The sequence below is a fragment of the Eleginops maclovinus genome, chromosome 23 (assembly GCF_036324505.1).
Source record: "Eleginops maclovinus isolate JMC-PN-2008 ecotype Puerto Natales chromosome 23, JC_Emac_rtc_rv5, whole genome shotgun sequence".
Taxonomy (NCBI): Eukaryota; Metazoa; Chordata; class Actinopteri; order Perciformes; family Eleginopidae; genus Eleginops; species Eleginops maclovinus.
Window position 1 is genome coordinate 19,091,471 of NC_086371.1, and position 12,589 is coordinate 19,104,059.

At 44.4% G+C, this 12,589-nt stretch overlaps 1 protein-coding gene across 2 annotated transcripts in view; it reads left to right on the forward strand.

Moving 5' to 3' along the window:
• tenm2a (teneurin transmembrane protein 2a) overlaps positions 1-12,589 on the forward strand; it is a 158,835-nt gene that overhangs the window by 101,660 nt on the left and 44,586 nt on the right. For both annotated transcript variants that reach the window (XM_063876845.1, XM_063876846.1), the window contains exons 4-5: positions 1,000-1,231; positions 9,566-9,804. In XM_063876845.1, coding sequence (XP_063732915.1) covers positions 1,000-1,231; positions 9,566-9,804 — 471 coding nt within the window. The remainder of the gene's footprint in view (positions 1-999; positions 1,232-9,565; positions 9,805-12,589) is intronic.

Here is a 12,589-nt window from a genome sequence, read left to right on the forward strand (position 1 = left end):
GTGTAGCATGATAATAGAAATGCAGTGTGTTGTTTTGATGAAAGAAAAAAGGCGATAGTGTTGTTAAGCAAGAATTCAAAGTTAAGTCAGTGACCCTGTGTGTTTAGCAATAATTCCAACATTTCTGTTCAGAGGTTTGGACAGTTTATTGTGATACACGGAGTGATTGTGTGACCTCTTTTTGATCAGCTTCGCTTTGAGTACATTTACCTGTCAATTTGTGAACAAAGGTATGCTAAGTGATGCAACCCTGACAAGCTCTGCTGTACTGTATAGAATGTGGTTTATTGATTTTACTGTACAAACCCACACACATGCTATAGACGGGCTCAAATCCCCCGTCGAGAGAGCGTCGGAGATAGAAAGGTGATGTGTGAATGGGTGTTTTTGTCTGAGTCATCCGGGTTTGTTTTTCAGCTCTCTCACTCAACAGTCCATTAGCTCAGAGTTGGAAGGGCTGGTATTGGATTCTAGCTGACATGTTCCCCCAAGTCTGAGAGCAAGAGATGAGGGCACACGCTGTGCCGAGTGCTCTAATACCACTCACACACACACACACACACACACACACACACTTTCTCTCAGTTGTGAAAAGGAAAATAAAATCGAACGGAAGACTTGGCTAAAACTAAGACGGGATAGATCATAGATAAATAGTGAAAGTAAGATGTGAAAACATGATTATCAAATATCATGTATCTATTTGTGGAGATTCCTGCTAAAAAAAGTTATCGACCGTTTGGAAAATTTGACACCTACTCCGACAAAATGATTGCAGACACATCAGTAGCACGTAATGGACTGCTAATGATGCTATTCTGTGAGCTGAAAGGCTTTATCTCTATTGGTATGCTGCGAAATAAACAATATCAAATAACATGTTTGTCTCGTGTAGCAGCTTGGAATACAATCCTTCCCTCCCTTTATCTGAAGCTCTGTTTGATTTCTGTCACAAAGACGTGTGGTGCTTAAATTCCTCTCTGTTTGGTCTCCTTCCAGGGGCTGCCAACCACCACAGCCAATCCACACTACGGCCTCCACTGCCCCCTCCGCACAACCACCACACCTTATCCCACCAGTCTGCAAACAGCCTGAACAGAAACACTCTGAGAGGGGGACGCAACCCCATCCATGCCCCGGCTCCGGGCACTGGAGACGGGCCCACCACCCCCGAGTCTGTTCAGCTGCAAGACAGCTGGGTGCTCAACAGTAACGTCCCGCTGGAGACCAGGTGAGAAATGTTTCCTCTTCTTTCTTATTTTTTCTAGATATCTAGAACCACCTACTGCAAGCACAGCAGAGGTATAAGCCTTGAGTAATCAATAGGGTGGAGGAAGGTCACAGCCATGCTGCTTCGACAACGTTCCTGTGAGTAAAGAACGATGGTGATGGAGAGAAATGCTCGCAAACAAGAGCCAAGGAGGATGAAATTCGACACAAAACTGTTTACTTTCTCCAGCATCTTCATAATGTTTTTTATAGGTAGGGTGTGTACAAAATCTCCCAAAGGAATTCAATCTTCTTAGTCTCTTTGGCAAACATCACTGTCAGGCCACTGTAAACCAGCATAACCTGTGAATACCCGGTATTGACATGCGTCTTTTAAGGTGCCAATCACAAGTCGACAGCTTTAAATGCATAAGTTAACACATGCTTTTTCAATTCATCTCCACATGCTTCTCAACTGAAGCAGGAAAAAGTGTTTATGCACTTCCAAAATCAACAGCACAAAGTGGAATCTCAAAAATGTACCATAATATAGAAATCTACTATCTGCAAATACATTTACTCTAAAGGCAAATCCTCGTATCATGCAGATTATTTTGACGACCGGATCATTAATTTAGAAATGTAAATTAATTATAAAAAGCTGTTACAGAGGTCTTCGGCTGACAGGGGTTAACACACTTCAACTGCACCACCTACATTAGAAGACATTTTAAAACGATGCAAGTAAAAACACACAAATGTGCCAAAACACACGCAAAGGAAGAAACATTTTCACCAACTTCACGAAACATTTAGAACACTTTATAATCAGATCACTTTCTAGTTTTTTTATTTGCAGTGTTTTGCTTTTAGTAAACGCTGGGCATGTCTCGTCAAGTTGGTGTACATGTTTCTTCATTTGCATTTGTTTTCACACGTTTGTGTTTTTCTTAATTGCATCTATAAAGTGTAGCTCATTTCTCCCAATGTATGTGTTTTGTGTCGTGTCGGCCACCGTACTCCACGGCTGCTTAACAACTGTCTTTACTGATTCTCTTACCCAGAATGAGTTTGTATTTTCCTCATTCTGCAACAAAATGCCCGAGAGCATCAGCGCAATATTCTGACATCTTCTCATACTGTAGTCATGAGTAGTATTACGTAAGATAAAGATCAGGACCAAGGGCAAAGGTAAAAGACATTACCTTTGAGCAGTTCAACTGATTATAGAGCAGCCTTTTATGAAGCTCATAGTATAATTGGTTTTTCATTCGTCTAATGGACAAAAGCCGCAGGTTTTCTTCACTGATCAAACAGAAAACCACAAAATATCATGGACTGTTAGTCACTACTCCCCTCCATCAATCTACACCAATATATGAACCACCTAAACAAAATGAAACAGTGCTCATGGCCTCTGATTCACAAAGGTAGGCTACTCAAATGCATTTTCTACCTTATCTCTTGGAGCAACACATACAGAAAGCCACCATGTGTCAAAGCTATTATACATGCACCCTGAAGTGAGGGAGCAGGAAATACAAACCATTTCACACACCTTACACACGCGCTTTTGCCAGTACACAGAACACTTACCAGGCAAACAGAGCATTCATGCAGGGTATTACTATTCATCAGGCATACAGTGAGAGGGAAGCTGGCTACACGCTTGCTAGCATGCGCACGCTCGCTCCGTGAGCATTTACTCTGCGAGCTGTAGTTGTGTTTCTCCTGCTGGGCGCTGGGACTTCCAGCTCTTATGGTCCCGGATAGGCTCCCCTGAGTGCCGGCCCTGTGCAGTATTTATGAGGCCCGGCCATGTTTAATTCAGCCCCACTGGTCTCAGGTCTGTGCTCAACCTGTGCTGATGCATCACGACCGTATGCATGATGGATAAGAAGAAGGTATTGAACAAGACTACCTACAGCTTGAAATAGAAACAATTTCCAGCCTTGATTGTTTACCATGCCCGTGTTTCCATGGCGATGCCATAATATAATTTTTGTAAATAGGTTTTCCTTTATTGCAAATGATCTATGGTGAGGTTTGGGTAGAAAAAATAAAAGTTATAAATCCTCTTTTCACAGAAGCTATGTTGTTATTGCCATCTTTACAGATTTAAAATGAACAAACAAACACACACACACACACACTCACACACGCTGTTGAGCTCTCCGCAGTGCCAGTATTTGGTCATGTTCAGGTGGTGGGGTTGGGCATGGCTCAGAGCCTGTCGCAGTGAATGGAGCCCAGAGCGGACGGGTTTCCAGCTCCACCCTCCAGCCCAGATTGGGCCCTCCTCTCTGGGTCTGGTGATGGCGGAGGCTGGGTGGGCTGGCTGGAGCTGCTGGAGCCCATGACTGGGACCGAGCCAGCCGGGGCCGAGCCAGAGAGTCACACCATTCCCGCTTTGGCAGAGCCCGGCCTCCATCTCGTTACAACCGGCAGCGAGGAGATGATGAACGCGTGTGTACTTTTGTGGAAGGAAGCGCAAGATTGTGTGTGTTCGCATCCCTCACATCCCTCCACTGCTCCCCACTTTAATCATATGTAAATTTTGGCATTTTGTTGTCCCCTCAACATAGCGGATGTGTGTGCGCACGTGTGTTTTGGCATGACCCGACAATGTGACAGCGCTGAGAGGATGAAGATTGATCACCTAAGAACACCCCAGGGCTTGAATGACTGGCAGAGAAAGAGAGAGATAGGAACAGACGAGAAGGAGGAGGAGGAGGATTGTGGGGGGATATTGCTGAGAAATATAAGTCCAGAGAGTAAGAGAGGGGGGAAATGGAAAGGAATGGTTTACGTTAGTGGAGGGAGAGATAAAGAGGGAGAGAGAAGGAGGGAAATGGAGAGAGCTGGTGATTGAAGGAGATTGTTTTTTGGGGAGTGTGTGTGAGTGAAGATAGAAAGGCAGAGGAAAAAGATTGGGGCCCTACGAACATGGATACATTTACCGGTGTGAGATAAATGACTATAGATGGCTGCCAGTGTGTGTGTGCTCAACAGACGGAAAGAATGCCTTTTTCCTGTGTGCATGCAAGCGCACACGTGTGTAAATATGTTGCAGCATTTCTTGCGAGAAAGCACCTGATTTCCAATCGGTCCCTTGGAGCCTCTTGGCTAGCTGATGCCAGTTTCAATCTCTCTCTGCGATCTCAGGACATTCCCCTGCCCCCCCGTTCTCCCTCTGCTCGGGGCAACAGCTCTAGGGGAGAAATAAGATCACTGAGAGGGTTGCAGCATCTCAATTTATGTGGAAGGAGCAGCAAAGAGTAGGAGGGGGGCTATAGGTTACTTTCAAATGCATTACTGCAGGGAATGATGCGGAGATGCTACCTGTGGGAACAACAGGGGGTGGTGGGGGAGAAAAGATTCATGCCCCTGCCCCGTAACCACGACTGTAATATGCATACGGGAAACACATAATACCATGCAAGGTTTATTAATTATATGATCTTGTATTCATACAGTATATACCATAAACGTAACCTCATTATGCAGAGCCACTACCCTTACAAACTAGGTTGTGTTTTATTAACTCCACTTCATACATTATCTCCACTAAGGAGGCTATGTTTTAACTGCCATTTATTGGAGCCTTTATCTGCCAGATTCCAAAAACCCGATTCTCATGATGCATGATGCAAGGGTTCAGTATGGGCTAAGGAAGAACCAAATTCACTTAGAGTGTTTGATTCATATTAGGCTCAAATGCAGCTACTTAATTGACCTTTTGGCTCAACTAAATGTCATTTTGAGGAGCTTTGGTTGATTTTCAAGTGTATACAGCTATACAAAATCCCTGAAACACCAGAAAGAAACATGGAAGGATGACAAGAAGTAGTAAGCTTAGGTTCAGCGGGATAAAATGAACTTCAACTCAAAGCAGACTCTGTTGGGTCCAACTGGTATCAAACTAACTTTAGCCAACATGCCCTAACCCTTTGATCAGTGGTTCAATCAAATGCTGAGTTTCTGATGCCTTTCATCTATACTTGATGATGAACTATTGCCTCACTTACCTAACCCTAACCCTTTACCAATTCCCATATTCACGAATTCAAGAATGCAACACAGCCGTTTGACATAGCAGAGGTTATTGTTTATTTCAGGTAATGTGGGGCACCTTTCCTAAAACATAAGAAAATAAGGCGGCATTTTAATTACTCTAATGTAAAGAAATGTGTCATACAGTAGCATGTCTGGATGGTTGAATACTCAATGATTCTTTGTATTATTTGGCTTTTTACACAGAGCCTCAGAAGTGTTCCCTGTCCTCCTTCAAAGCAACACTCAGCGAATGAATGCCCATTATACTGCGTCCATCTGCCGATTGTTGTTTCCTGCCATTGTATCGGGGAACAATTCTCATGACGCCATCGTTGAGCATCCTCCACTCCCTGAGCCTTTTGTTTCATTTTCAGATCTGACCAGTTTTTCCAGTCGACCCCATACCGAGCCGACCTCCGCTAATTGTTCTCTACCTCTGACGATTATTCTCCAAGTGCTATCCTCAGCTACCACATGTTTGTAAAAGCTGACACAAAAATCAAGTGTGCGTGCGCGTCGCCCGCAAAAGCGCGTGTTGTCGTGCGCTCAAGGGGAATGCGAGCTTTGACTTGCTGCTAATTACCCAGCATGCTCTCTGTTCTGTGGTTAATTGTCCAGGTCCTCTTCTCCTCTCAATGGGGAACAGGGTTGGAATGGAGAGAAAACACATCCTCCCTTTCCTCTCGCGGTGTGTGTTCTAATCTATAGCCTCCCCCCTCCCCGTCTCCATCCTTCTCTTATGTCAATTTTGTTCCGCTAGGATGCAAATTAAACGTTTAGTAGCACGTACAGGGCGATCTCATGAAAGGAAAACCCACATGAATTTTTATTGTTTGTGCGTGGGTGGGCGCCTATGTCTGAGTCTGTGCAAATGTGTGTCAGTGTGTGAGTTAGTGTTGCTTGTTCTTCATGCATGAGTGTGTGTGTGTGTGTGTGTGTGTGTGTGTGTGTGTGTGTGTGTGTGTGTGTGTGTGTGTGTGTGTGTGTGTGTGTGTGTGTGTGTGTGTGTGTGTGTGTGTGTGTGTGTGTGTGTTGCATGTGTAAGACAGGATGCATGACAGCGAGGTAGCAATGGTTAGACTTGAGGGAAGGTTGGGAGGGGGGCTGCTGGCAGCTCAAGAGAATAAGGACGAAGGAGGAGTGGGGGGGAGCGTTCTGTCAGCTCTCTAATTATGTGTGACGTTTCCATGCTGGACCACTGTCAAAAACCCACAATATTCACACACAAACACACACGCGCTCATACAAGCAAACACACACCCCAGCCTAATGATACAGAATTGTGATTGCCGGCTGCCTGCTATGATAGAACCCCTCCATAGTCCTCCACAACATAAATCAATGTCAATTACCTCCCCAGAGCACATTAGACACTTTCCATTCCTACTCGTAATTAGTATGGCCCATAGACATATTCCCATCCCACAGCAAGCTCACAGTTAAGCGTCTGCACACAAACAACAAAGAAAGGCAACGAAATGAATTCGGTGCCCTCGTTCAGATGCATACCAGCACATTAAATTGCATACATTGTGTCGCAAGTAAATGACTATCTCACCCCCGTCCTTGCGCTCACACACACATTAGGGGTATTGTAATTAATTACCGCTGGCCTTGCCATCACAGAGTGCCGGTGAAAATGAGTTGAAGCAAAGACGCATGCTGGTTGACCTTGGAGTGTGTGTGTGTGTGTGTGTGTGTGTGTGTGTGTGTGTGTGTGTGTGTGTGTGTGTGTGTGTGTGTGTGTGTGTGTGTGTGTGTGTGTGTGTGTGTGTGTGTGTGTGTGTGTGTGTGTGTGTGTGTGTGTGTGTGTGTGTGTGTGTGTGTTTGGGCGTGTACACATAAATGCCATGCGCAATCTTGCATCGGGGAGTGTCTAGATTTATGCATGCATACTAAAATTGATGGCTGTGACACTGAGAGGGTGATATTTTTAGACAATAGCCTCATCTTTCGTTGCATGCCATCTCCTTGCGCTCATTCAGCCTCTATCCATCTTTTTTCCCCGTTTTTCCTTGGTGGCATGCGGCTTACCTGACAGGTAAAAAAAGGGAAGGAAGGAGGAGGGAAAAGAGGAGAATCAAGCAGGATACCATTCCAACATCCAGTGGCATGAGATGAGGAGGAAGAAACAGAGAGAGAGACGGGGCAAAGACGGCTGAATAATTGATAGAGAGTGCAGCGGTGCTCCCAAACCAAATCGTTATGCTCTGCGCACATCAACTGTTTTCCCCGACTATTTTTAAGAAGGGAACACTCTAGTACAAAGACAGGCTGTTATGAAACAGCAGTTTTGAAAACATCAAAAGAATGAACACACAGCAAATTGCAGCTAAGCATTATTCTAAATAGTTTCTGGTCCTACAAGCATAGTCTGATAAAAAGAGACAGTGAGCTACAGAAGAGGACAGAGCACATTTGGCAAACACACTACGGTTTTTCAATTTACTCCTGAGGACTCCTCATCTGATCACATTTCTCTAACTTGAGGCAGTCTTGTGTCACAAATCTGGTGACGTTAGACTCCACTTGACTAAGAATAGACTTGACTTTGACACTGATGACTTAACTTGGACTTTAGCCTTTTAAATTGTAATGACTTGACAAAGGCGAAGATAAAAACTAACACAAAACACTTTATTTTCCTTACAACAGTTTTTTTTACTTTGTTTGTTGGTATTTCAACCTAACCAGCATTTCAGTCAATAGTTTTAACCACAGAGGAAAAGAAAGAAGGAAATGTTCTGTGGAAGAAAGGTTAAGAAATCTGGATATACAGGCCTGTGACAATTGTTAGCAGGGCGATAAAATATTTGCATCCAGGACTTTGCTGCCTAAATTATGTATTTTAAAGTCATTAAAGAAATTGGGATTAAAGAAAGTCCAACATCAGTGTCCATCTATCATTGATTGCTAGCAACACAGTCAGAGCTTACGACTTATGTCCAGTGTTTTATGTGTGCTCACTTTCTGTTTTGCCTCCGTTTAGAATTATTAAGATTATCTAGCTTAATGCTTGGCGTGTCCCAACATCCCAGCAATTACTTTGATGCGATAATGTGATCATAACCAGGAAATTACTGATAAAACTACATCAGTTAGACCCAAGATGTAATAAGATGAATGGTGTTTTACCATCACAACATGCCTTATAACATCAATACTGCCCTGAAAGAACCTTTCAAGAAGTGAAAAGCAGACAGATGTCCTCTCTTTGCAGAAATATCTTCACTTCTTCACACACACACACACACACACACACACACACACACACACACACACACACACACACACACACACACACACACACACACACACACACACACACACACACACTCACAGCACATAGACAAGCAAATTCCACAAAGAAAAGCAGAGACAATAACATCCTCTCCTCAGTCATCTCTGAGGCAGAATGGCCTCGCCTCCTCTGATCTGTCACACTCACCTGAGGGCTTTCTTCTGTTCTACCACCTGGAGTCTGTAAAGGAGCACCTCCTCGCTCTCTGTGTGCGCCACAAGTTTGTTTCTGAGAATTGTTTTTGTTATTTTACCCTTGAAAAGTAGTCTCAAGTTCAGTTTTTTAAATTTCTTACCATGGCTCATCGTCCCTTCAAGGTCAGATCAGAAAATAAGTCTTAAGAGGCAGATATGATCAGAGCAGGGAGACACTGAAGAACAGGTAGATGTGTACGTGTATGTTAAATGGATAGGAGTGAAAGTAGGCTGGAAAGAGATGATAGCATTGTGAAATGAGAAGGGGAAGTGAGGGAGGGTAAGAGAGGAGACACGTTGGGTGAGCAGGTGCAGCAATATCAGAGGATAATGGGTAATACGAGCAACGGGATGATGGTTCAGATCCTCCCTCAGAGCTCTGACCTTCCTAGGGCAATGAGGGCAGGAAAGGAGCATGGCAATGAGGCTCTCGAGCCATTTCCAGCAGAAAGGAGGCAAGTGGGGTGAATGGAGGCGATTTGAGGGTAGTGGAGAAGGAAAAAAAGACTAGAGCAGCTGGAGGTTAAAAACAGATCTTGGACTGGAACGGGCTGAATTGGAGACACAATCAGTTGAAGGGTATTCAAACCTACATGGCAGGAAGGGTTCATCAGAAAGAGAGATTGGAAGGATGCTTTCCCATATGTGACCCTGTAATCTAAACTCTTATTCGGTAGTTGGCTAGTATCTCAGCACCATGTTTACCTCGCTATAGAAGAGCTTTTCACTGCTTACATCCACACCAAAATTGAAAAAATAACCTGTGGAATGACCGTTTTTCCTTCATGCGTTCTCTCCTCTTCAGGCACTTCTTGTTCAAGACGTCGTCAGGGACCACGCCTCTCTTCAGTAGCTCCTCCCCCGGTTACCCTTTGACCTCGGGAACCGTGTATTCGCCGCCCCCTCGCCTGCTACCCAGAAACACCTTCTCCCGCTCAGCCTTCAAGCTAAAGAAGCCGTCCAAGTACTGCAGCTGGAAATGTGCCGCGGTGACAGCCATCGCAGCTGCTGCCTTGCTGGCCATCCTACTGTCCTACTTCATCGGTAAGTGACCACACACCAAGCATTATTCATGAGGATGACATATAAAGTGTTTTAATTATAAAGGGTCTTTGGATACACACATGCTTAGTCACACTTCTCTTTATAACAGCCCTGCTTTGTTTTGCCCTGATACAAAATGCATGAACTCTGCTATTATTGGTATTCATCGCATACAACCGCAACAAAAGTGTCAAGCTAAACACAAAGCAGATTTTTCCAGGTGTGAGCTTTGTCACTGCGGTTTTGTGGTACACTGTCAAAATCAGACTCGGCAGGAAACCCTGGCCTCCATCCGGCATCAGTAAACAGTGAGCCAGACAAGAATATGCGAAACACCGCGGCACACTGGGGCTGTTTCCGTGAGCAGGTATCAGTAAAGATAGGAATCCCTAACAGACCCAGCAGGGAAGTGGATGTTTCTCACTGATCTGAAGCCAACGCGCGATAGTCATACTTAAAGGAATGGCAGATACTCACTTACCGAGCACCCCAGGAGGAGAATCTGACGGCTGTCGACTGGTGGATCTGTCAGGAATAGAGCGAGACGGAGAGAGTGTGTGGGACTGTGTGTGTAGGTGAGTGTTTCATCCCCTTTTGACCTTATTCACCGGACACGAGAATGCAGACGTGTGTGTGTGTGTGTGTGTGTGTGTGTGTGTGTGTGTGTGTGTGTGTGTGTGTGTGTGTGTGTGTGTGTGTGTGTGTGTGTGTGTGTGTGTGTGTGTGTGTGTGTGTGTGTGTGTGTGTGTGTGTGTGTGTGTGTGTGTGTCTTTGCATGAGGAGGCAGATGTGTCACCGAGCCCTTGATTGGCCTCTCACCCCAGAGACCAGAGTCAACAGATGGGGGATCTTAGGAAACAGTGGCATCAGCAGAAAAAACAACCCCCCCCCCTCCATCTCTTCTGCATACATTATTAATATCAATTTAAATTATTTAGAAATATATATATTTATATACACGTCCCCCTCCATCCACCCATCCCTTCTGACTGTGTATATGTAGGCTTGCTCCTCCTGGTGAGTCTCAAAAATTGCACCCAAGCCAGTGTCATATTTGTGTTTGTGTAAGGCAGGTCGTTGTGTACCCCCTCTGTGCCCTTGAGAGCCGAGTGTGTGTCCTCCAGAGCAGATCAAGGCCCCTCGCCTGGGGCACACAGACAGATCCATCCTCTCCTGAGCTTTACGCGGTCACACTGCGCTGGACAGCCACACATATGGCGCTAGGAAGCAGGAGCGGGGAGAGGAAGGAAGACCTCCTTGAGGGCAGGGATGTAGCGGAGCATAGAACCTCCATCTTGTTTTATCAGGGCTCACTAGGGGCCACAATGACACAAATATTTGTTTTCATCTGAGAACATGTAATCGTTAATATTAGTGAGCTGATAGGGAACTAATGAGGATAATAATTAGAAAAAATCTGTCTTTTTCTGAGAACATAATTGCTTGCCTTATTTTCTTCTACAACTACATCATTGTTCGGGCGCCATCTGTGTACTTGCCGGATACATACAACTTGTTAACAGTCTTAATAATTGTCGTGTGAGCTTGTTATCATTTCAAAGTAAAGACTCAGTTCCCAGTGTCTGCCCTTTAGATAGGAGGTAGATGCATCCAAGCAAATAAACAAAATATATACACATGTAACACATTTCCAGAGGGATATGCAGCCAATAGGAGGAAACAGAACTTGTTAAAGCTATTGTTTGTGTGCTAGTTTTCAAATCTGATGTAAAGCATTAGCGTTAGCCATTATAAAAATGACCAATATCTAGGGAAGAAAAACATTACTTAGCAAGCCAATTATTTCACGCTGGAAGACATTGAAGTACAGCAAAACCACTTCAGGGTGAATCTTGTTTGGTTAACTGAAGCAGCGTGTTTGAAAGTAAACAGCTTAAAAATGTGTCAAAACAATGGCCTATCTTTTTCTTTTTATGGTCCACAATGGTTGTGGTTTCATTGTTTAACTACACTTAAATTCGCCTAAATCGCTATACAAATGAACTACCAGAAGCTACTGTAAAATGAACCTATTGAAATGTTTTGCCACACTTTCCGACATTGGAAATTCCTGTGGGCATTTGTAGCTTTAACAGACTTGTAAACATGCTCTCTAAATATGAATAGACCAGATTGTAAAATGTTTTTTGAATGGAGTTCAGTAAGTGAGGAGCAAGAGTTGCTATTAAGTTTCCCTCTAAGCTCCACTCTCTGTGTATTTACTGTTTTATTATATGCCAGACATCAGTGCTTTACCACCAAACTTAATTGTGCAAGTGGCTGTAATTCGGTTAGATGAGCAGCGCAAATGATACTTTATTGTTATTACGTTTTTACTTTTGCTAACTGTGTGGCCCCCTTTTCAGCTGCTGTAAGGAAATGTTTTGCTCTGGTGTTTTGTCTGTGCTGAACAGAGCTGTAGCAGTGCTGCCAAGCCTGAAACCCTTGTGTTTACCTAGCTCTTTGTAGCGTTAATCGTGCAGTGAGTTTCGGTCGGAAGAGTTCACTGCTCATAAGGGGGATTTTGTACTACATTGTTTGTGTGTGAGTGTGTGTGAGAGAACCCAGCAATCACTGGGGGGATTGCGCAGAGCACCCAGAGCCATGCAGCGTGAAGAGGACCCCTCTGAGGCGTCCGCCCAGGAGCCCGCTCATAAATTACACCAGGACACATGTGCCTGAGCAGCATTTTTCTTCTTTGTGTGCGTGTGTGTATGAATACTCCTTCTCTCAGGGCTACCTACAAGATGTGTGTGTGTGTGACAATGTGTGCCTCTGATTGCAA